Genomic DNA, 21,801 nt, shown 5'->3' with positions numbered 1-21,801 from the left:
TAGCCTACGTTAGCTCAACTGTCCCGCAGGCAGGACATCAATTTATAACTGAGCTAAGCACAGGTAAAATCCTAGAGGAAAATCTGGTTCAGTCTGCGTTCCACAAGACCTTGGGAGATGAATTCACCTTTCAGCAGGACAATAACCTAAAAACAAGGCCAAATCTACACTGGAGTTGCTTACCAATAAGACAGTGACTGTTCCGGAGTGGCCGAGTTAAAGTTTTGACTTAAATCTACTTGAAAATCTATGGCAAGACCTGAAAACTAATTTGACAGAGCTTGAAGAATTTTGAAGAGAATATAGGTAAATGTTGCACAATCCAGGTGTAGAAAGCTCTTAGGGACTCACTCAGAAAGACTCAGCTGTAGTCAGTGCCAAAGGTGCTTCTACAAAGTATTGACTCAGTGGTGTCAACAACTTACGCAAATTAGATTTCTATATTTCATTTTCAATTCATTTGCCAAAATAAATTTTTAATATTTTTTCCTTGTCATCATGAGGTATTATGTTTAGATGGTAGAAGAAAAAAAATCCTCACCTATTTTGAATAACAACAAAATGTGGAATAGGGTATGAAAACTTTCTGAATGTACTGTAGGCTGCGACTAGCTGGAGGAGGAGCACTCTGGGCGGTTTGGTACACTGACCACTGGAAGGAGAGCGCCTTGGCGGGGTGTAGCTGGTAGCCTGCGGCGAGGGGAGCAGGTAGCCTGCGGGTAGCCGATTGGCAGGTCATTTAGTAGACCATATGGTACGGCGCTTGTTAGGCCTCCTGCTTTATTGGCCACTTGGTAGGCCAGGGTGGCTGCGTGGTATGCTGCTACACTCCCCCCATTGTGTTACCATCCCAGGTTTTGGCACCATGAAAAATAGCTTAAAGTCTGATTCGGCCGGGTGGGAGTAAACACAACGGGTAGGTCTTCAAGAAAACAGGGAGATGGTAGCCTTTGGATATTTTAAAACAGGCTTGGTCTTCATGGCTTCATTTATGGGTAAGTGTTCCATGCTGGTTTGGTTTGAAAGGGGCTAGTTATCGCAGGTGGGGATATTTAAAGAGGTAGTCCCGCCTCTTTCAGGTGGACGTGATTTGGTTGATTACATTGACTGAGGTGTGTGGCTACCAATAAGTAGCAGACTCCCCTCCAGGTAGGGGAGATTTTGTACACAAAGGCTGCGTTGAGACAGGCAGCCCAATTATGATATTTTTTGCATTAATTGGTCTTTTAACCAATCACCAATCAAATATTTTCACATCAGGAGGCGAAAGAGGTGTCACACTCTGTCCTTTTGAATCAGTCTTTACCTGCCAAAGTCATGTTACGATATATCAGTTATCCTGTTAGAGCTTTTGTGCCGAATCCACTGCAGTGTTTCAGGTGCCACATTTATGGTCATGTCACACCAGTGTGTAGGAGGGAGATTCCAAGATGTGGGAAGTGTGCAGGAGGGCATGGGACAGAGGATTGTGTAGATTCTGTGGAAAAAGTTGTGTGTGCAACTGTAGGGGTGCCCATGTTGCTAGGGATCGGAAGTGTCCTGTGCGAGAGAGGCAGGTTGAGGTGGCCAGAGTCAGAGTAGTGTAGAAGGTGTCATACGCTGAGGCTGTGAAGAAAGTAGAGGAGGATGGGTCAAGGTTGAGGGATCCTGGCAGGATCCCTGTGAGTAGTAGATCTGTGCCAGCAAAGAGGGATATGCCAACAAGTGATATATACTTCAGTAACAAAAAATAGATGTTCTGGTGGCAGCTGCAGAGAAATATTTGGTTGTATGAGATTTGACTTCAGAAGAGTTACAGTGTGTGTTGAGTGGCGGTGTCCTGTCCTCTCAGGCCGTTGGCATGGTGTAGGAGCAGATAGGGTCAAAGTAGTGGAATGGGCTAGTGGGTTTTTAATGAGTGTAGGGTTAGTTGAAGGGTGTTTTTATTTTATTTAGTATTTTCTATCAGAAAGTATAATGGATTTATACTATAGTCCAGTTGGGGGCGGTAAGGCAACATATTGGATGCCAACTGCCGTTAAAACCCACCGAAGAGGAGGGGACGCGAGGAGTATGCAATTAAGATTCTTCCTTACACAGGCACATACTTACTCTGCCGATAAGGCTGGACATGGCGGGCGTTAGACCTCACTTGATACTCTGAAAAAGGATACCAAAAGAGTATATAAATAGGTGACAAAATACAGACCAGTCTTTGGTAAAGTAAAGGCAGTCAACTTACCAAAGCCCATATCAAACATGGGATCTGCCTCACAAACACCAGTAACCAGCAGAGTGTGTTAATCTAAACAGGAGGCCTGTCCTACTCTAGTTCAGCTGTAAGCAAGTGGGTCGGATCTGCTAGCTAAAACACCAGGAATATCACTCTCTTCCGGGTGGTGGCATTCTTTCTCACATGGTCAATCAGAAGAACATGGCCTTTTCTCAATTGCATACTCCTTATGCCCTCCCTCTTCCTCAAAACCCATTGGAAGAAAAGGTCAGCGGGGAGGGACCTCTGGATTTCTCATCCAATGGGTTTTGAGGAGGTGGCAAGGAGAGCGGATACAAGGAGATTGCAATTAAGATTCTCCATATGTGTGAGGAAAGAGATGCACCCAGAGTTGTGGCTGGCTCTGGATACCTTCTAAAAAAGGTACCCTACAAACCACCCAAAACCACATGATTTTATTAACAAAAATTAGACCATTGTTTTTTCACATGTATCTGCTCAGTCTTAACCCTATTGTCTATGGAAGTTACATGTACACCGAGGAGCAAAAATGCATCAAGGGTTAAATACAAAAAGGAATTGCCAATTATATCCTCACAATGACAGCTGTTCGTGTCACATCTTGTGTGCAGATTACAGATATAGAAAACATGAGAACCTCATGGGTATTTTCATGCCTAAGACTAGTCATTTTCAAGACAGAAGCCAATTCCAAAATGGAAGCTTTTGAAACAGAATGTTATGGAGTTTGAGTTCAGTTTTTCTCATATAACCACTTCTATAATAGCAGGTGTCAAAACGTAGTGAGTGGTGACAAATGTGGGACCAAGTGAATTTATGTTTATTATAGTTCAGAACTGCTGTGTCAGATGTAGCTAAGTTTAGAATGCACTGCCATTGACAAATTACAAACAAAAGGAAACTATAGACAAACAAAATAAACTGCCAAAGCCATTTTTTTAATCAAAAATACTTGACATCCTCCTGTGAATGAACTCAAGCGTAGCCTCACACAAAAATTAACAAATACATTTTACATACACGCCACTTTCAAAAGCATATACTTTACTAAGAAGTGAATACAAGATGCAAAGTTCACAAACACAGATCGATTCACAGGAAGTAGTACACATAAAAAAAGGAGATCTGTCATTAACGTGGGTTGATAATACACACTCACATTTAGTCCATTAGGGCTGTGTTGGGTTACTCGGGGCTAAGAGTTTAACTAGAACGACAGGGGGGTGTCCAGTGAGAAAGGACGTAAGAATACAACAGACATCTCAATCACAGGTGTTTTCTGTGGCTTCAGGACTGCACAACAGCTCCACTGCTCCCTTCTATTGACCAGAAAGATTGATCATCTCACTTATGGTGAGGTTAAAACTATCTGGATGGTATATTTACAGTAGATTTCTTTCTCCATGCACAGTAGATTGGAACTCTATCCAAAAACTCAACACTTCTTCAGACAAACTGACAATCAGGAGCCATGTTACTGAATCCCCAACCAATGCAGGATAGCATATCTTTCCCCGCGCATTTAGACCGCGCAGTAGGGTCGGTTCACACATTAACCCTTGATTTTCTGTGCATGTTTCAGCTGAAATGACCAGCTGTGCATCTACAGACTAGGCATGCTCATCTAAGAACAGTTGGTTGGTTGCTTTTCAGGTGATGTGTTTTGTGCTTTAGTTGTCCCACCTACTCTTTTTGCGTTTTGGTGGATCTGGGACTGCAAAGCTGTCTTCCTCTCGGTCTCCTCTCCCCTCAGCTCTGTCCCCCCTTCCTTCACTCCCTGCCCTGTCTCCACTCTCCCTGTCACCTCTGCAATCGTCTCGCTCCCTGTCCCTTCTACTTCCGTCTCCATTACGACTATCGCCATGGCGCCCGCTGCTGCCATGGCGATCCTTGTCCCCGTATCTGTCGCGGTCTGCGTGGCGGTCCCGCTCCCCATGGCGGTCCCGCTCTCCCCCGCCACTGTGCCGCTCGCTCCTGTCTCTCCTGTCACGATAGTGGCCATCTCCATGGCGACTCCTGTCATCACCATGTCTGTCACGGGGCCCTTCCCTGGGTGAGGCAGCATACCCCTGAGGAGCAGTGGCCTGGCTGTCTGACACAGAGCTCAGGGAGCCGGCGCTGGTGAAGCCTGCCATCTTGGTGCCCATGCCGAGGGCTGCTGGAGGGGCCATGGCTAAGGAGGGGGGCACACGAGGCCGGTCTGGGCCCTCAGGGGCCCCAGTGGGGACAGAGCTCAGACTTCCAGCGCTGGTCCAGCCTGAAGAGCTACTGGACTTTGTGGTGAGTTTAGGAACCATGCCGGATGCCGCCACAAAGTGGTTTTTATACTGAGACTGGGGAAAATAGACAACGATTAAAGAGAGACTTCAAGACGTACAGAAATAATTAATGAGAAAAATAGATAATTTAAAGCTAACAGAATAGATAGTGAGTGACAGTTTAGTTACCTGGAAGGCTGATTTCATTGCTGACATGCGGTCTCCCATGGCTCCGGTAGGCTTGCTGTAGCCCTCATAGTTACCCATGGCAGCACCACCACTACGCTCCTGGAGAAACAACTAACTGTCAACAATCACCAAGAGTTACACTATTATGCCACTGAACTACCAACAAGATAATACACTAAAAATAACACAATTAATGTTACAAATAGACATGGCCAACTCACAGAACTTTCAGCTCCCAATCCTGGCCTCTCTCTGTAGCCCAGACCACCTCCTCCAATGTTTAGCTTCTTCCCTTTGCCGCCCTTGAAGCGTGATTTCCTGAACCAGGGATTCTGAGAGGAATACGTCAAAGGAGGTCAGTAAAGACATCATATAAAATGGATCTTTCCATAGCCGTCCTCAACAGTCAGTCAGGGACATGTAGAATGTCTTACCTGCATTGCCAAGTCCATCAGTTCCTTAGAGACGCTTTGATTGGCTCCCTCCAGGTTACGCACAAGGTCTCCTGCAAATGATGTGTCTTTACTGGTGAGAAGGGTGTAGGCAACACCCTTTTCTCCAGCACGACCTGTTCGGCCAATTCGGTGTGTGTGTGTGTCGATGTCCCGAGCCACGTCATAGTTCACTACTGTGCGTATTGAAGGGATATCCAGACCACGGGCTAGGGAGGAAATGACAAAGAAGGAGTGAATGATAGAATGACAAGTATGTAGGAGCTCTGGAATTCAGGCAAAAACAATCAAATCATTGTCAGTGTCTGTGTAAACATAGACAGATCTCTGATGATTGGAATGTTGTGCCACATTCATTCCCCACCCCCTCGTCTGCAGCCCACCCCCACCTCACCTGCCACGTCGGTGGCCACCAGCACGGGCAGACTCTTCTTCTTGAAGTCAGCGATGACCTTGTTCCTCTCACTCTGGTCCATGTCTCCATGCAGCAGGCCCAGGCTGTGGCCCTCCTGGGTCAGGTTGGTGGCCAGCTCTTCACAGTTGGCCTTCTTGGTGACGAAGATAAGTACAGAGCCAGAGGAGGTAAACTCCACCAGGCGGCGGGTCAGCCAGCCCCACTTCTCCACCCCACTGGGCATGATCTCCACTACCTGGGTCACATCCTCATTGGCCTGGGGAGGAAGGATGGAGGATTGAAGAGCTTTAGATGACTAAACTCCAGAAAATGTTCTGCTGCCAGCTGGTTGACTGTTCTGGCAATGTAGAACTTTAAACAAATGGTAGAAGTTGCAATCAGATGGTGTGAGAAGAGCCACGGGTCTTACCTCCCCGATGTCTCCCTGCACCACACGGATGGGGTCCACCAGGATATCTCTAGCCAGCCTCTCAATCTTCTTACGGAAGGTGGCGCTGAATAGAAGAGCTGTGAGGACAGGAGTAAAGTTAAGGTTCATAGGATGAGGTTGTCTTATCTAAAGCCTCTAACAAGTGTACATGCACACATACACACACTTACTCTGTCGATCAGGTCGGACATGGCTGGCAATGGATCTCACTTGATACTCTGAAAAAAGTTTCCAAAAGTATATGATATAAATAGGTGTCAAACCAACTTCAGTGAACAATCTTCTGGGCCTAGTGGTCATTGGGAACAAAATAAAGATGGGAAAGCCAACTTACCAAAGCCCATATCAAACATTCTATCTGCCTCATCAAACACCAGGTATGTCACTCTCTGCAGAGAGGTGGCCTTCTTTTTCACATGGTCAATCAGACGACCCTGTGTGAACAACAACATACACAACCCAATAAGTGAAATGACCTCAGGGAATTATTTTCCTCTAATACATTAAGACTAAACACAGTCTACCACAGTGATTGTCAACTAGAGCTCTTACCGGGGTGCACACAACTATCTCTGCCCCCTCCTGAAGAGCCTTGGCCTGCTCCCACATGCTGCCTCCTCCATACACCGCCACCGAGCGCAGGGAGTAGGCTTTCCCAAAACGCTTACACTCCGCGTGGATCTAGGGAGCACAACCATCATTTTTAGGGGCCCAATCATCATTTTGTCATGGAAATGTTTTGTTCCTGACCCATCTCTCCCTGGCTGTCTTACCTGCTGACAGAGCTCCCTGGTGGGGCACACGATGACTGCGATGGGCCCCTCTCCAGTCTCCAGTTCCTTCTGGTCCATGATGTGAACTAGCATGGGCCAGATGAAGGCTGCAGTCTTGCCACTACCAGTTTTCGCAATGCCAATCATGTCACGTCCACTCAGTGCAATGGGAACTCCCTACAGGACAGATGGGGAAGAAAATACAGGTGAGGCCTATTTGCTACTAAAGGAATATATAAGTACCAAAAAGAAAGACCTAGGAAACAAGCTACTTAGGTACCTGGCACTGAATAGGTGTTGGCTGAGTGTACTCCGACTTGCGGATTATGTGCATCAGCTGCTCGTCAAACCCAAAGTGGGCGAAGCTGGTGGAGAGTTTAGGAGGGGCGGCACCAGACACCTGCCAAAGTCAATGAAGCAAAATAAATAGACAAGAGGCTTTCGGTTAAAGACACAATGGGATCATACAACAGTTGTCTGTAAGTGGTATGTTGGCTAGGATTGTGTGGTTGGGTTTAGATGTGGTTGTATGTGTGCGTTTCCTTCTCCGGACACTTACCCGCAGGTTGAGTTTATGTCTCAGCTCAAACACCTCTGTGCCTGTCAGGCTGAGAAGCTCCTCATGCTCGTTGTAGAAGTTCCTCTCAAAAGGTGGGTAGTCAATCTATAAAGGGGATGATATAAATGTAGGACCTCAGTCACTAAAATAAAATGAAAAACTCCACTTGACAAGATAACATATGACTTCTTGCCTCTTGGCTCAGATAGGTGCAGTATGCAGCTGTTACCTCAGAGTGGTCCATCGGGGGCAGGGGCATGATGATCTTCTTAGTGGTGGGGGCAATGGGATTCCCATCACTGTCGTAGTCTATGTTCTCATCCTCATCCTCTGCGGTCAGCCCAGCTGTGGGATTCTCTGCCATGTAGCGGAAGTAGGCTTCCTGCACAGAGCACAGCCGCATGAGTCAACCAGAGTCAGCTTAAACGCCTAATGTAGCACACATTCATGCAGGCACTCTTACCACTCTCATAACCGGGGGATATACATTCAAATACAGTCAATGACAAAATGCTCTGATGATCGCCCATATCGATGTCGGAGTCTAAGCCATGTTATGTTTTAACACTCAGTTTAAACCAGTCTTTGCGTTATTCGGGCTGAAATTGATCAGTGTCAGATTTTATAACCCCCTCTTCACAAAGTAGTAAGAACAGCACCAGTTAATAGTAAACATTCATTACAGTATGGCATATTTGAAAAGAGATGATAAACTATTAATCAACATGCTTAGTTTAGGCATGGGTATATTTAAAGAATATATAGAATTGACACCACAAGTATGCATGTAGATATCCAAGTAGGATAGGGTGAAGGATTCAACCTGCAATTGGGTTTGTTAGCATAGTGTGAGAGAGCGAGAGAGTAAAAGAGAGAAAAAAAGAGTGAGAGATGTGGTAGGTGGTGAGACTTGGCCATAGATGGGTCGGGAGGGGAGGTTGGGGTCTGGAGGCTCTCTGATCAGTAGTAAATTAGGAACGTTGGATGGATCACTTACTTGTTCATCTTCCTCTTCAATGTCATCACGTATACCCCTGTAAAAACAAGCGGAGAAAAAAAAAACTTCCCTGCGACTCGTTTGTTCACCCATGATTCCCCACAACCTGTCTAATGTCACGCTTATCCCCTCCCTACAAAGTCGCCATGCAAGGCAGGCTTGATTAGTTACCTACAGTATGGACCAACTGGGGAAATTTAAGGTAATTGAACGGCAAGACAGATTATTTCAAATGAGACATATCTTTGCTCCACAGTGGTGAATGATTGCAGTTGAAGTGGGAACTTTATATCTACAGTATCTTAATAACACGCTAGAGTTTTGGGATGAGAATAGATTAATAATTTGGACACTTGACTAATTACCATGGAATACGTGCAAATCAATACACAGGTGCATGGGAAGAATGTACTACACCTGCCTGCCTGGTGGCCTTGAATAGGGCCTTTGCTAATAATATTTTTGCTTATATTATTGACAAGGTAATTTTGAAGGCCCTAAGCTTAAGGGGTAGAAATTGAAGGGATCTTACTTTTCAACCTTCTTTTCCTTCTCTTTTTCCTCCAGTTTCTTCATGTCTTTAGCTGCTTGGTCCTAAAGCAGACAAGAGTGTGAACAATATACCCCTCTGCAATATTTCCCAAAAGCTCTGACAATAACCCCTGATTTTAAACAGACGAACTACGGAGAAAATGTGTATCTTCCTACATGATCCAGGTCTAAGAGGGGAATCCTTGACTCACCTCCACTTGGGCCATGAAGGCATCCAGAGGATCATCCTCACTGTCTGAGCCCCCTCCAGACTGGAATTGTTGCCGTGTGGGGGAGTTCTCAGCTGGGATATATGGCAAATCTGTGATGCTTGACTCCTCTTCATCATCTTCAAAATACCTGGAAATGAGTTAGGAAAGTTATCACCAGTCAAATGTCATTGAAATCAATGTAATACATCCTGCATAACTGGTTGATCATACAGCATACGAAGCACACCAAACCCAACCCTAAAGGAAAGATAAGTCTATACTCACGCATTCTCTTCATCAAAATTTGCTCTTTTTGTTCCTATCTTGTAGAATGCAGGGAGTTGCTGGTTATTGCCATAACCTCCAGCTGTCCCTGCGCCTCCGAAGGACGTGTGGGATTTCTGAGGCACGCGCAGTTCTTCTTTCTTTCCTCCTCCTCCACCACCACCAAGGGAAAATCCTCCAAACCCGAACCCTCGCTTACCACTTGGGCCACCCTTGCTCCAGTTCATAGCTGTCCTACAGAAGTAAGGGGAAAATAAAGATAATCACATTTGGTATTTGACTGTGTACATTGCTGTTGCATTCCAGTCCATTCATCGCAGGCCTTGTGTGTCACCCACAAACGTCTGCTAAATGCTAATCATCTCGTAAATCAATGTCTGTGGGATGTCAAAGATTATCTGTGGCTTCTGGCAAATGAAGATATCAAATATTGCATTAATCTGTGTCTAGCTAATGTTTGGATCTCATTAATTGGCTAAATTAAACTAGCTAACGTTAGCATGCTACGCTTCTCTAGGGCCGCAGCAGCACGGCGAAGAAGTGGGTGTGTGACAAATGATTGACTGAGCAAATATGGCTTGTCAAAGGATATTTGCAAAAGCAGTTAAATCTAGTATACGTTATACACTATAAACTAACCTCCTGGTTTCATGATCTGTTTATTTACCTGTTTTCACCACCAAGAAAGATATGTTTACCACTGCCAAATCTCACAGCGCGACTCGAAAGTGTTTTGCGTCATTACCGTGTGTAGACGTAGATTACGCGCGACGGATTGCTTCTCACAACAACCAACGCAAACATGTGACATTAGTTACCGCCCCTTTTCGATAATAGTTGTTTGTTGAAAACGGTAGCTAACAAACTCGTTCCACCAGATACTAGCTAGCTATTTTTTCAAGTTAACATACAGGTAGGTTACTAGCTATCGTGGTTTATATAGCTACCTAGCTAATCTGTGTTGTTTAATGTAATGAAAAAGATAGCGTAAGCTAGCCACGCTAACGTTCGTTTATTTTATTACATAGCTATATGTTACTGTAGCTTGCTAACGTTAGCTAGTAGTCCTGCTAATAACATGTTTTTGGGCCTATCTATTATACTATTTGTGAAATGGTTTTCACATTAGCATTACAACTTAAATTATTATTTAGGCAATAGGTAGGTTATAGTAAGCTACATGTCTTGTTCATAGCGAAGTAACGTTAACGTGTTACCTTTCCTCTGTTACTGTGTTAGTATTTATTTTGGAGGAATTTTTTCCGGATGGGGTTTCAGCGGTTCTAGCTGCCACAATCGACAGATCCATGTCTTTTCTTGTGAGTGAACTCTGTTAGCGCTCCCCTCCCTGTTTGGCGTTAGAGCTCAGTCTAGGACATGTATAAAATACTTGTGCTGAATCCTTACCAGTCAGTGTCACAGCAATGATCAGTTATTGGAGAAGTGATTGACCTGAGGGCAGATACCAATCTGTCTCTTTCTCCCTCTCTCAATCCCAGCGTTGGGTCTCAGAGAAATTGAGTGTGGAGAGCCTGAGGGATTTTGAGTTTTTTGGAGGTAAGGTCAAAGGTTATGCTGAAAAGGCTTCCCCAATCAACTGCTGCTTACACACAAGACCTATCATCAGCTATGAAGTTGCCCAACCCTCATACAGAACCTGCTAGCTATATCCTAAGTGCAGCTTTGTTTTCAAAACAAGATATTGCATTGCGCAGTTTTAAAAAAACAACACACTCTAACAAACAATTGGCATAATACAATTTAAACCTACAGGAATCCAATTGGTTCTTTGGCAATATGTGGCTGGAAACCTCTGTCTCCCATATAGATTCAGGACACATAAGAGCTACTGCTTGCTTCAATGCTCTGCAGGTGTCAAATGTCTCACTGTACCTTACATGTGTGCCATGAAGAGAGTTTGTTCCAGTGTGATGTCTCCTTGTCTGGCAGACTTGATCAATGCAGTAAATGTGCAGCCTCAGAATACTGCATGTCAGATTAATATTCTGTTGCGCTGTCGGTCTTTGTAGTATATATGAAGTTGAAATGATACCTAGGTCAAATATTTATTAAGGAAATCATATTTTAAGGGTAACAAGTACGGCAGGTTCAAAGAGATGTTTCTACAGTATGTGGGTCTTATTAGACACTAACATGAGGACAGGAAAGCACTGTCAATTTATCAGTGGTTGAAGAATCGGTTTACATAGAGAAACTGAATAGCTGGGGGTCTTCACTATCAAGCTTTGCATTATCTTCATATTTCTGTGTGATCAGCTCACATTGCATAATTGTTCTGTGTTTGTTCATACGCTTGATTTCAAGTTTGATTTTGGCTGCTTCCTGTTCCCATGGCAATGCATAATCACTCAATCCCGCTAGACTGAATCCTCAGATTCCTGATTTAACAGATGCATCAGCGGTATCTAATTAGCCTAAACTGAATCCTCCTTGTTATGGGAGCCAGCTAGCAGCATTGATCTGACTCCTGCAACAAACACCACATGCTATACTTTACACTTACAGTGTACCTAATGGTTCCTGAGCTGCTCTAAACACAGATCCTTCTCTTGTGTGTGTGTGTGTGTGTGTTTGTCATTGATGTGGTTTCTCTACCACAGAGCAAGCTCAGGGAAGCTCTCACAGGAAAGTAAGTGTGGTACTCCAGTCATGGCTCTCGATTGTTCCATCTGCCTGTGTGAGGGTGGAGCCAAAGTGAATGAATTCACAAGCCCTGTGTGCTTTTGTGCATGGGCATCTGATTCACAATGCTGTGCTGTATGTGCTTTGTATTTTGAGGCCCATCCTACTTCACCCACCAGGGTTTCCTATTGGGGGAGTTCGGAGATTGGTGGAGCTTACAGTAGTGATGTCCTCTTGATGAGACATGGTTGGGTTGGAGAGAGCAACTGAGGTTGTCAAGTCTGATTGAAAAAATGATGTGATCAGTATAAGTGCATAATACTACTTGTTACCTGATGGCTCCATCGGTTCCTCCAGAGATCAAAACAGTCCTTCATGATTCATAAAGTTGACCACAGTTTGTGTCTTTTAGAGTGGGCAATGACGGGTCATCTGTAATTACCAGGCTTAATTGACCTGCACTTGTCTTTTACGGCTGTCACGGAAACGGCTGTTTGGTCTCAGCTGACAGATAATCTCCCTGTAAAGCCGGCCTTAATGGGCCCTTAGGAACCTCAGTGTGGTCTTAACATGGTGTTACTATTTGATTTATGGTTTCTGTTGTTCTTCACTGAAAGTCCTCACTAATTTTGACCAAGCCTGTTTCATGTTTGTGAAGTAGTTTAAGTCTGAAGTGTGGACACTGTCTGTTGCCTGTGTTCACTGTAGTTCTCCCTTACTAGAAAGCAGAGGGCATGTAGGTGGGTGGTGGGAGGGTATGAGCAACTGGTTATTTGTTCATGTCAAATGTGTCACTGTTGTGGAAATCTCTGGATCCACCAATGGTTGTGAACTGGAGTTGAATGGAATGGATCGAGTTCCATGTGTTCCATTTTTGGCAATGCATGGCAACCTGTCTGAGTGATTTAATGTGAAGGGCATCTACCTCGCAATGCTGGCTGGAAATTGGTAGAGAAATGGTTATTAAGCTGTTAATGCATTTTTAAAAATTAATAATGTAATACAGTTGAAGTCGGAAGTTTACATACACCTTAGCCAAATACATTTAAACTCAGTTTTTCACAATTCTTGACATTTAATCCAAGTAAAAATTCCCTGTCTTAGGCCAGTTAGCATCACCACTTTATTTTAAGAATGTGATGTCAGAATAATAGTAAAAAGTGATTTATTTCAGCTTTTATTTCTTTCATCACATCCCCAGTGGGTCAGAAGTTTACATACACTCAATTAGTATTTGGTAGCATTGCCTTTAAATTATTTAACTTGGGTCAAACATTTTGGGTAGCCTTCCACAAGCTTTCCAAAACATGTTGGGTGCATTTTGGCCCTTTCCTCCTGACAGAGCTGGTGTAACTGAGTCAGGTTTGTAGGCCTCCTTGCTCGCACACGCTTTTTCAGTTCTGCCCACAAATACCTTGACTTTGTTGTCCTTAAGCCATTTTGCCACAACTTTGTAAGTATGCTTGGGGTCATTGTCCATTTGGAAGACCCATTTGCGACCAAGCTTTAACTTCCTGACTGATGTCTTGAGATGTTGCTTCCATATAGACACATCATTTTCCTACCTCATGATGCCATCTATTTTGTGAAGTGCACACCAGTCCCTCCTGCAGCAAAGCACCCCCACAACATGATGCTGCCCCCCCCCTGTGCTTCACAGTTGGGATGGTGTTCTTAGGCTTGCAAGCCTCCCCCTTTTTCCTCCAAACATAACGATGGTCATTATGGCCAAACAGTTCTATTTTTGTTTCATTAGACCAGAGGACATTTCTCCAAAAAGTACGATCTTTGTCTCCATGTGCAGTTGCAAACCGTAGTCTGGCTTTTTTATGGCAGTTTTGGAGCACTGGCTTCTTCCTTGCTGAGCGGCCTTTCAGGTTATGTCAATATAGGACTCGTTTTACTGTGGATATAGATACTTTTGTACCCGTTTCCTCCAGCACTGTAACAAGGTCCTTTGCTGTTGTTCTGGGATTGATTTGCACTTTTCATACCAAAGTACGTTCATCTCCAGGAGACAGAACGCGTCTCCTTCCTGAACGGTATGACGGCTGCGTGGTCCCATGGTGTTTATACTTGCGTACTATTGTTTGTACAGATGAACGTGGTACCTTCAGGTGTTTGGAAATTGCTCCCAAGGATGAACCAGACTTGTGGAGGTCTACAATTGTTTTTCTGAGGTCTTGGCTGATTTTCTTTTGATTTTCCCATGATTTCAAGCAAAGGCACTGAGTTTGAAGGTAGGCCTTGAAATACATCCACAGGTACACCTCCAATTGACTCAAATTATGTCAATTAGCTTATCAGAAGCTTCTAAAGCCATGACATCATTTTATGTAATTTTCCAAGCTGTTTAAAGGCACAGTCAACTTAGTGTATGTAAACTTCTGACCCACTGGAATTGTGATACAGTGAAATAATCTCTAAACAATTGTTGGAAAAATGACTTGTCATGCACAAAGTAGATGTCATAACCGACTTGCCAAAACTATAGTTTGTTAACAAGGAATTTGTGGTGAGGTTGAAAAATGAGTTTTAATGACTGCAACCTAAGTGTATGTAAACTTCCGACTTCAACTGTATGTTTAGGACAACACCCCATACCAGGGCTCTACAGTGGTACTATTTTGGTCACATATGCATCAAAATATTTTACTGTTACCTGGAAAAAAATTTGGAGGGGGAAACTGCCCCTTGGGGGGAAAAAACAACTATTTTGTAATTGTTGGCAATTCCTGCCATTGTGCCCCTACATTTCTATGTGCTCCTTGTTAAAAAATCTTTGTATAGAGCCCTGCATACATTTTTGTCCAGTCAAACATTTTGACAGTGAAAATAGTTTTATTTCTGAGCGTCTTTTAAGACTGTTATTGGATCCCTATTTTGTCTTTTGAGATGATACACGAGATGTTCACGTCTCCGCCCAACAATGGGAGTCATTGTTCCAAAGGTGGGAAGGCAGGAAACAAGCCTAAGCCCATAGAAACGCATTGGGCTTATTTTGGACACATTTTGGCAATAGTGCAACCTCTTGCTTCGCCTCTTCCGCTCTGAACACATATTATTATTTTGGGGTACCCACTCTGCATGTATCTTACCATGAGTGTTAATATTTCAAGCACTATGGTGTGATGAGGTTTACAGAAGGCATGATTCATAAATGATGTAGCTTCTTGCTTATAATTTGCCACCAACAGAATTCAAACCTGAAGTTAGATCTTCTCCACTCAGGTTCCACAAGTACTGCTCGTACACACTCCGTTCTGTAGTCTGACTGTATATGATTTAGCATTAACCATCACGTCTGACCAAGCCTTTGCAGGCCACTCTCACAATGCCACTAGTAACGCCCAACACTAAGGGCCAATATATGCTATCATTTCCACTGCTAACTCCTTCCCTGCTGCCGCCTCTCCCCCCAGGCCCATGAAGACAGCCACGAGAGCCTGACCTCACTCCCACGGCGGGACACCATGGGAAGCTTCCTCCCTGACAGCAGCGCCTATGAGCTCCTGACCATCATAGGTCAGTCAGTCTCAGGCTTCCAACCCCAGTGACTTGGCTGCCACGGCTCTTGTGTGTTTGTTGTTGAATACATTGTTTGTGCGCCTGTCTCGAGTCTAATTTGGTGTGTGTGTTTTGCTGTGCTAGGTCGAGGCCTGGAGGACTTGATGACCGTCAACCTTGCCAGATACAGACCCACAGGGGAACACGTAGCAATCCGTCGGATTGACCTGGAGTCCTGCACCAATGAAATGGTCAACTACCTGCAGGTCTGGACCTGTCACCATCCATCTATCATTCTACAATCCATCTGTCACATTTCCCTTTGCCAGGCAGACAGACATCAGTCAAATCATCTTTATATCCCTCTTTCACTCCTCCCCACTGAATGCATTCATCCCTTGCTTTGACATCACCTGTTATGAAATCCAACCTCCCATCTGTCTGTCTAATTTGTATCTATTAGATTACATTGAGTTATCTCCCTCTCTGTCCATTAAACCTAACCCAGTCTAATCTGTCTCTCTCTCAGGCTGAGCTCCATGTATCTAAGCTGTTCCACCACTCCAGCATCCTGCCCTACAGGAGCATCTTCATAGCAGAGAATGAGCTGTGGGTCATCTCTCCCTTCATGGCCTATGGTGAGGATTCACAGACAGGAGAGCACTGACTGTAAGACTACACCACTCTGGTCCTAGTCAAATGTAGTCAAAAGCTAAATGTAGACCAGAGGACTCTAGTTACCATTCCCACACTAAGGTAATTTGTCTCCACCTAACCCTACTATTCAGTCCTCTGCTTTCTCAATGACTAATGTAGTGTCTAACATGTCCTAGGGTCGGCCAGAGACCTGATCAGCAGCCACTTCACTGATGGGATGAATGAGCTGGCCATCGCCTACATCCTATTGGGCATGCTCAAAGCCCTGGACTACATCCACCACATGGGCTATGTACACCGGTAAGTAGAAAGTACACACAGGCCCAGGGCTTTTCATGCAGGTTTGTGACATGGTGTCTAATTGTGTGTTTAGGAGTGTGAAGGCCAGCCACGTGTTGATCTCGGTAGACGGTCAGGTGTGTATGTCTGGTCTGCGGAGCATCATCAGTCTGATCCGTCACGGCCAGCGGGCGAGAGTGGTCCATGACTTCCCCCAGTACAGCATCAAGGTGCTGCCCTGGCTCAGCCCAGAGGTGTTGCAGCAGGTAACTCCATACCACACCTGGCTAACATGCAATACCTTGCTTTTAAACTATAATACCTTGGTTTGTTTCTATCGGTCAACCCTGGTGTGTGTGCATGTCAGAATCTGCAGGGATACGACTTCCGGTCAGACATCTACAGTCTTGGCATCACAGCCTGTGAGCTAGCCAATGGACATGTGCCCTTCAAAGACATGCCAGCCACACAGGTGACTAGTGGCCTGATCGCCTGATCAACCCCTTACCCTATTTTGATTCTGAAAGATCTATATTATGCTCCTCACTTGATTGGCATCTCTCTCCATTCCTCTTCCTCCCCTCTGTCCTATTCGTGGTCCTCTGTCTTTTAGATGTTGCTGGAGAAGCTGAATGGGACAGTCCCCTGTCTGTTGGACACCACCACCATCCCCCCAGAGGAGCTGACCATGAAGCCCTCCCGCTCTGGGGCTGACTCTGGGATCTGTGAGGGCCCCAGCACCGGAGGGGCCCACCACTCTAACGGAGAGCCCTCCTCCTCGGGGAGCCACCCCTACAGTCGTACCTTCTCTCCCCACTTCCATGCTTTTGTGGAGCTGTGTCTACAGAGGGACCCAGAGAAGAGGTGAGCCACTCCAAGCTAGGCTGCTGGTCCTCACATTGATCGTCTTATGAATTTTAGCTCATTTAATTGTTTATTCCCCCCCCAGACCCTCAGCCAGTGCTCTCATTGGTCATTCCTTCTTCAAACAGGTCAGTAGGATCGAGTTCCTCCCCCCTCAACATCAATGTACAACATTTAAGTCATAATGGTTTCATTCAGTCACACATTTGATTATTAGAATCCCAATGATTTCTTTCCTTTCTTCCCTAGATCAAGCGTCGGCCATCGGAGGCTCTGCCTGAGCTGTTCCGGCCCGTAACGCCCATCACGGGCTTTGAGAGTACCCAGCCTCAGGACGCTGCCTCTGGACTGGCCAGCCTGGAGTCTGGCCTCAGCCACATGGATGTGGATGACTGGGACTTCTGACCACAGAGGAACAGGAGAGAGGTGTGTGTGTAGTAACCTAGAGGTTAACAGGAGATGCTCTGAGAAGACTTCGGACTGGATTTACGCTATGTTCTTATTAAATGGCCCATGTAAATAATTCAAACTAAGCAGTTTCTCTTCCCTTTGACTGGGTTTAAAAGCCAGCTGCCATCTCACCTCCTTGCTATCGCTCTAGTCTGAAAGATGCATGAGCAGATAGACCCTTGCACTGACTGACACCCAATTCCTCTCACGCACACATCTCTCCAGATTCTACTAAAGCTCTGGACCCATCGAAGAACCGTATGGGGGAGTATGTCCAGTCAGCTCTTTCACTTGCCAATGGAGATGTTCCATTACAGCTAGAGCAGAGAGACTCTACCTCTTATTTGATCTGAGCTGTACTTGACCCTATCTAGAGCCATCTGTTGACATTACCAAGACCAGGAACTGACCGAATTACCAAGGGTTGATCCAATCAGCCATCTTGCCAGCACAACAGATGGAAGATTCCAGAAGTTTGTCCAAGGCTATCACGAACCAGACAGTGTTTGTATTTCCTCACAGCTGAGAAGAGGCTCTCATACTGAACCATCAGTTTTACAGGAGAGGGAAGAAAAATCTGTTTCTACCTGAAACCCTGAACTGAAGATGGCAAAGCAAGTTAACACTAGACTGTGCCAACTGAGGTCCATGTATTTGATTAACCTTCCTGTTATTGGCCATTTATGTCCTGCAAAAAAGTGAATGTTACAATGGTGCTTGTTTCAGAGTTTGTCTGGGTTTCACGAAGGGAAAGTGTTGGGAGTGTCAACTATTTTACTTGATAATAAATACCTTTCACCTCGTGGCTCTCACTGTATTGTAAATAATCACTCAAAAGCTATTTAAAAATCGAGTTTTATTCCAGAAGGCTTGACATTGACAATGAAACAACACAGTGGTGAGGAGACAGACACTGATGGAATTGGACAGGTACTGTATTTACAGTAGATTGCTAATCTTCTTCATCAGAGGGTGGCTGGTCTAGCATGGCTTGGTGTTTGGCGATCTTGGCTGCCAACTCTGTAGAGAGAGAACACTTAGGGCTACTGCCTGGAGCTCAATAACTCCACTCTGCCTTACACAGCCTCGGGCATGAATATTCAAGGAGCAGTGAGCTTTTTCTATTTGACTGACTAGAGACTAGTCCTTTACCCGATGTGCATAAGCTCTTGCCTGTCTACCAAAACTCCTTGCTCCGGCCAAACTCCACGCCAATGGACATGAGTTTCTGGAGCCGAGTACCTCCCCTAAGATTTCTAGAATGGAAATACATTCTAGACTGTCTGATTGGACCCAGAAACCTATGATTGGGCCAGAACACACGTGGGTAAAGCAACATTTAGAAAATGTGTCATTGATACTCTGATTGGTAAGAGATTATCCAATTGCTGATGACCTTGTTTTGTACAACACCACTCATTTTAACGTCACCACAAACGACTTCAATGATTGTGGTCTCAGACTGAAGTATGTAGCGAACGATAGAGGAATTCAGCTTGAGGAGTCAGGCAACATAAGCTCCATGGTCAACAACAAACTACTGTAGCTTTAGTTTTGTTTTCTTCGCTCAAAGTGATGCTTTGGTGGACCATCCATGGCCATTCCCTAATGTACATGCCATACCACTATGCTGACCATGGTAATTGAGATGCATTATCCTCACCTTTAGCTGGGTTGAAGACGCCGTTGGTCTGGACGTTACACACATAGCAGCGCTGGGACTTGCGGTAGTGCTGAAGCGCGCAGGTCTCACAGAAGTAGTGCCGACACCTGCGGGAGACAAGACATGAGTGGTTTGATTAGCTGGAAGTTTCTCTACACACAATGGAGTTCTTAAGGAGCATTGTCTTACTTGGTGATGACGGGGTTCTTAAAGGACTCCCGGCAGATGAAGCATTTGAAGGGCATGTCCTCCTCGTCACTGCTCACCTCGTAGTTCTCATCATCTACATACAGACCACACATTACTGAACAGCTGTATCACATCAATTCTCTAATCTGATGAATCTTAAATCTACACAGCCCTGTGTTTCTCCCCTGTTGTGAACGCACCGTTGGCCCCATAGCGCCCCTCGTCCAGCTCCCTCTCAATCTGCCAGCCATGTTTGTAGTCTGAGCGGTCATGGAGGAACTTGCAGCTGTCTAAGAGGGGAAAAGAAACACACAAAGGAGACTTTCAGAGACTTCCACAGATGATTAATTCATGTTGGGAAAGGAGGACCTATGCAAAGCTCGACATTGGGGGAGGCAACCTTCCAGCAAAGTCCCACTCACCTCCAAAGCCACAGAAGCCAGTCTCTTTGTAGTCCTTGCAGATGTCTGGCTGGTAGTCCCACCTCACTGTAGCCCTCAGGTGCTCTGGGGCCCGGATTGGGCCCTTCCTGACAAAAGAAAAGAGAAAACACAGATGATGCAAATACATAGCAAAAACAATTTAACCTTTCCCCAAGACATTTCAACTTTACTCTGTCACATAACATGCATCCACACCTGACCATGCCAGAGGATGCATTTCCCATGGTGGAGTCTTTGGGCTTGATGTGCTTTTTGTAGTTGTTCATTCCTCTGTAGATCTTATCATCCTCTTTACCGGTCAGCTCCTGGTGAGGGAGAGGATATAGACCCTAATTAAGCATTTGCGGACCAACGCTGTCCCAATTTACAACAAAACTGGGGGAAGAATGCAAATGATAAAATACTAAGATGTAGATACACGAAGGAAACAAAGTTCCTCCAACAAGGGACAGATGTCTTGCCTCCTGGATCTTCTGACTCCTCTCAAAGATGGCCTGAGCATCATTGTCCTTTGCTGTGTCCAGCTCATAGATTGCAGTTGCTCCCATGTCATCTGGCCCCTCTGGTTTCTATACACAGCGAAGGGAGGAGGACGAGATTGATAGCTTTATACGGGGCTGAGCAATAAAGGGGTAGGTAGGGTATAAATACAAAACATTGTTAATAGATTAATTAATGAATAGATTAATGGGTAGAGGTCTTTTTCAAAATAACTCACCGCTGACCGTGTGGACTTGTAAGCGACAGTGACTTTTTTTCTTTCTTTCTCCTCGTCACTTTCAGCAGATGACAGCTCCTCTCTCTCTACTTTTTTGGTCTGGGGAGAAGAGAAGAATGATTTCACACTATAAAAAATGTTTCGTATAAAGACTGATTCGTTTGTAGTCAGTCATGCGTCGTTACCCTTTGAATCATAGGGTTTGCTGAACCCGTCTTTTTTTCTTTTCTGACGACGGCATTCTTGTCTTCGTCACTGTTGCCATCTGACAATGGAGGATGCAATGAGGCAAACATCAGCATGTGAGTGGGACATTTCCGTGTTTACAGTACTCGGCCACCTGCACAATCATTTCCATGGCTTGGGTGTTTTATAGTTGGCAGTAGTTTTGCTTTTACTTAGCCCAATCTTAACGCCTGACTAAATAAACTTCAAATGTTAGCTAACTAGGTTAGTTAGCTACTATAGCTAGCTCAATGACTATTACTAATAGCCATTGTTTTCATGCACAATGCAGTCTTTTGGTTAGCTTTTGAAACAACACTGAGCTGGACTCAAACACTGTAGCTCACCTTTGTCGCTGTCACTGGCTTTTCTCTTCCGAGCGTTGCATTTTTTGGTAGATTTTTTAAATAGAAAAGTACATGTTGCCTTGGGTTCCCCTGACTCCGCCATCTTTCATTCTGTTTACAAAAACATGGTGACGTAACGACTTTAGAGCGACCTCTAGCGTAGAGGAGCCACAGTATTCCACCCTGTGGCCACTTATCTACAGCACAACATATACAATTAACTAGACTACATTAGCATTTATTTCATGCCAATTTCTAATTGTTTTCTTACATATTATTTGTAGATATGTTGTGGCGCAACTAAATAATATCCTATATAGTCAGTTATCATTTTTCTATAGTGTTATAAAACCGCAAAGCACATTATGATAAAATGTAGGATTATTAAATGATGGGATATTTTATGTAGGCTAATTCAACATTATGTGCATTGGGTATCTTGATGCAGAGGGTATTTTAATTATATTCTCTGTCTATTCACC

General features: G+C 44.7%; 3 protein-coding genes across 10 annotated transcripts; 1 reads left to right on the top strand and 2 right to left on the bottom strand.

Annotated features, from left to right (window-relative positions):
* Nucleotides 1-3,150: 3,150 nt before the first annotated feature.
* LOC106606756 (ATP-dependent RNA helicase DDX42) lies at nt 3,151-10,761 on the bottom strand. Of its 3 annotated transcripts, none has more exons than XM_082976456.1 (18): nt 10,742-10,761; nt 9,335-9,568; nt 9,050-9,197; nt 8,839-8,900; nt 8,307-8,343; nt 7,539-7,691; nt 7,310-7,414; nt 7,031-7,150; nt 6,751-6,927; nt 6,530-6,658; nt 6,312-6,411; nt 6,148-6,195; nt 5,957-6,054; nt 5,527-5,803; nt 5,115-5,341; nt 4,902-5,012; nt 4,681-4,779; nt 3,151-4,566 (listed from the first exon to the last, which is right to left on the bottom strand). In XM_082976456.1, the coding sequence occupies exons 2-18, from the start codon at nt 9,559-9,561 to the stop codon at nt 3,904-3,906; spliced, it is 2,781 nt and encodes a 926-aa protein (XP_082832582.1). In that variant the 5' UTR covers nt 9,562-9,568; nt 10,742-10,761; the 3' UTR covers nt 3,151-3,903. The 3 variants fall into 3 exon arrangements, with proteins under 3 accessions (XP_082832582.1, XP_014058593.1, XP_082832583.1); XM_014203118.3 differs by lacking the exon at nt 10,742-10,761 and adding an exon at nt 10,002-10,099; XM_082976457.1 differs by lacking the exons at nt 8,307-8,343; nt 9,335-9,568; nt 10,742-10,761 and having other exon boundaries at nt 9,050-9,178.
* Nucleotides 10,149-18,536, top strand: LOC106606872 (STE20-related kinase adapter protein alpha). Of its 6 annotated transcripts, XM_014203281.3 has the most exons (14): nt 10,154-10,247; nt 10,574-10,653; nt 10,834-10,891; nt 11,956-11,984; nt 15,400-15,502; nt 15,629-15,750; nt 16,014-16,122; nt 16,318-16,441; nt 16,515-16,686; nt 16,788-16,892; nt 17,034-17,284; nt 17,370-17,412; nt 17,534-17,710; nt 17,960-18,536. In XM_014203281.3, exons 2-13 carry the CDS (start codon nt 10,642-10,644, stop codon nt 17,687-17,689), a joined length of 1,284 nt encoding a protein of 427 aa, XP_014058756.1. In that variant the 5' UTR covers nt 10,154-10,247; nt 10,574-10,641; the 3' UTR covers nt 17,690-17,710; nt 17,960-18,536. The 6 variants fall into 6 exon arrangements, with proteins under 6 accessions (XP_014058758.1, XP_014058756.1, XP_014058755.1 ...); XM_014203280.3 differs by having other exon boundaries at nt 17,534-18,536; XM_014203284.3 differs by lacking the exon at nt 11,956-11,984 and having other exon boundaries at nt 10,164-10,247; nt 17,534-18,536.
* Nucleotides 18,537-18,573: 37 nt separating this feature from the next.
* LOC106606873 (E3 ubiquitin-protein ligase RNF113A) lies at nt 18,574-21,471 on the bottom strand. The gene is made up of 10 exons (XM_045720132.2): nt 21,320-21,471; nt 20,933-21,012; nt 20,748-20,846; nt 20,491-20,598; nt 20,225-20,334; nt 20,009-20,115; nt 19,787-19,876; nt 19,587-19,680; nt 19,398-19,504; nt 18,574-18,754 (listed from the first exon to the last, which is right to left on the bottom strand). Exons 1-10 carry the CDS (start codon nt 21,420-21,422, stop codon nt 18,687-18,689), a joined length of 966 nt encoding a protein of 321 aa, XP_045576088.1. The 5' UTR covers nt 21,423-21,471; the 3' UTR covers nt 18,574-18,686.
* Between the last annotated feature and the right edge of the window lie 330 nt (nt 21,472-21,801).

The sequence above is a fragment of the Salmo salar genome, chromosome 06 (assembly GCF_965601325.2).
Source record: "Salmo salar chromosome 06, fSalSal1, whole genome shotgun sequence".
NCBI lineage: Eukaryota > Metazoa > Chordata > Actinopteri > Salmoniformes > Salmonidae > Salmo > Salmo salar.
The sequence above is the reverse complement of the archived record's forward strand: the minus strand, read 5'-3'. Positions and strand labels throughout refer to the sequence as shown.

What these genes read in the sequence shown, in the direction of transcription:
- LOC106606756 (XM_082976456.1), bottom strand. Translation starts at nt 9,561, where the DNA reads ATGAACTGGAGCAAGGGTGGCCCAAGTGGTAAGCGAGGGTTCGGGTTT. An exon ending in AGATAGTTGTGTGCACCCCG is followed by an intron (nt 6,412 to 6,529) that starts GTAAGAGCTCTA and finishes TTGTTCACACAG; the next exon opens with GGTCGTCTGATTGACCATGT. An exon ending in AATGTTTGATATGGGCTTTG is followed by an intron (nt 6,196 to 6,311) that starts GTAAGTTGGCTT and finishes AACTTTTTTCAG; the next exon opens with AGTATCAAGTGAGATCCATT.
- LOC106606872 (XM_014203281.3), top strand. An exon ending in AGGGAAGCTCTCACAGGAAA is followed by an intron (nt 11,985 to 15,399) that starts GTAAGTGTGGTA and finishes CTCTCCCCCCAG; the next exon opens with GCCCATGAAGACAGCCACGA. An exon ending in CACATGGGCTATGTACACCG is followed by an intron (nt 16,442 to 16,514) that starts GTAAGTAGAAAG and finishes TTGTGTGTTTAG; the next exon opens with GAGTGTGAAGGCCAGCCACG.
- LOC106606873 (XM_045720132.2), bottom strand. Translation starts at nt 21,422, where the DNA reads ATGGCGGAGTCAGGGGAACCCAAGGCAACATGTACTTTTCTATTTAAA. An exon ending in AGCCAGTGACAGCGACAAAG is followed by an intron (nt 21,013 to 21,319) that starts GTGAGCTACAGT and finishes CTCCATTGTCAG; the next exon opens with ATGGCAACAGTGACGAAGAC. An exon ending in GGGGCGCTATGGGGCCAACG is followed by an intron (nt 19,681 to 19,786) that starts GTGCGTTCACAA and finishes GTCTGTATGTAG; the next exon opens with ATGATGAGAACTACGAGGTG.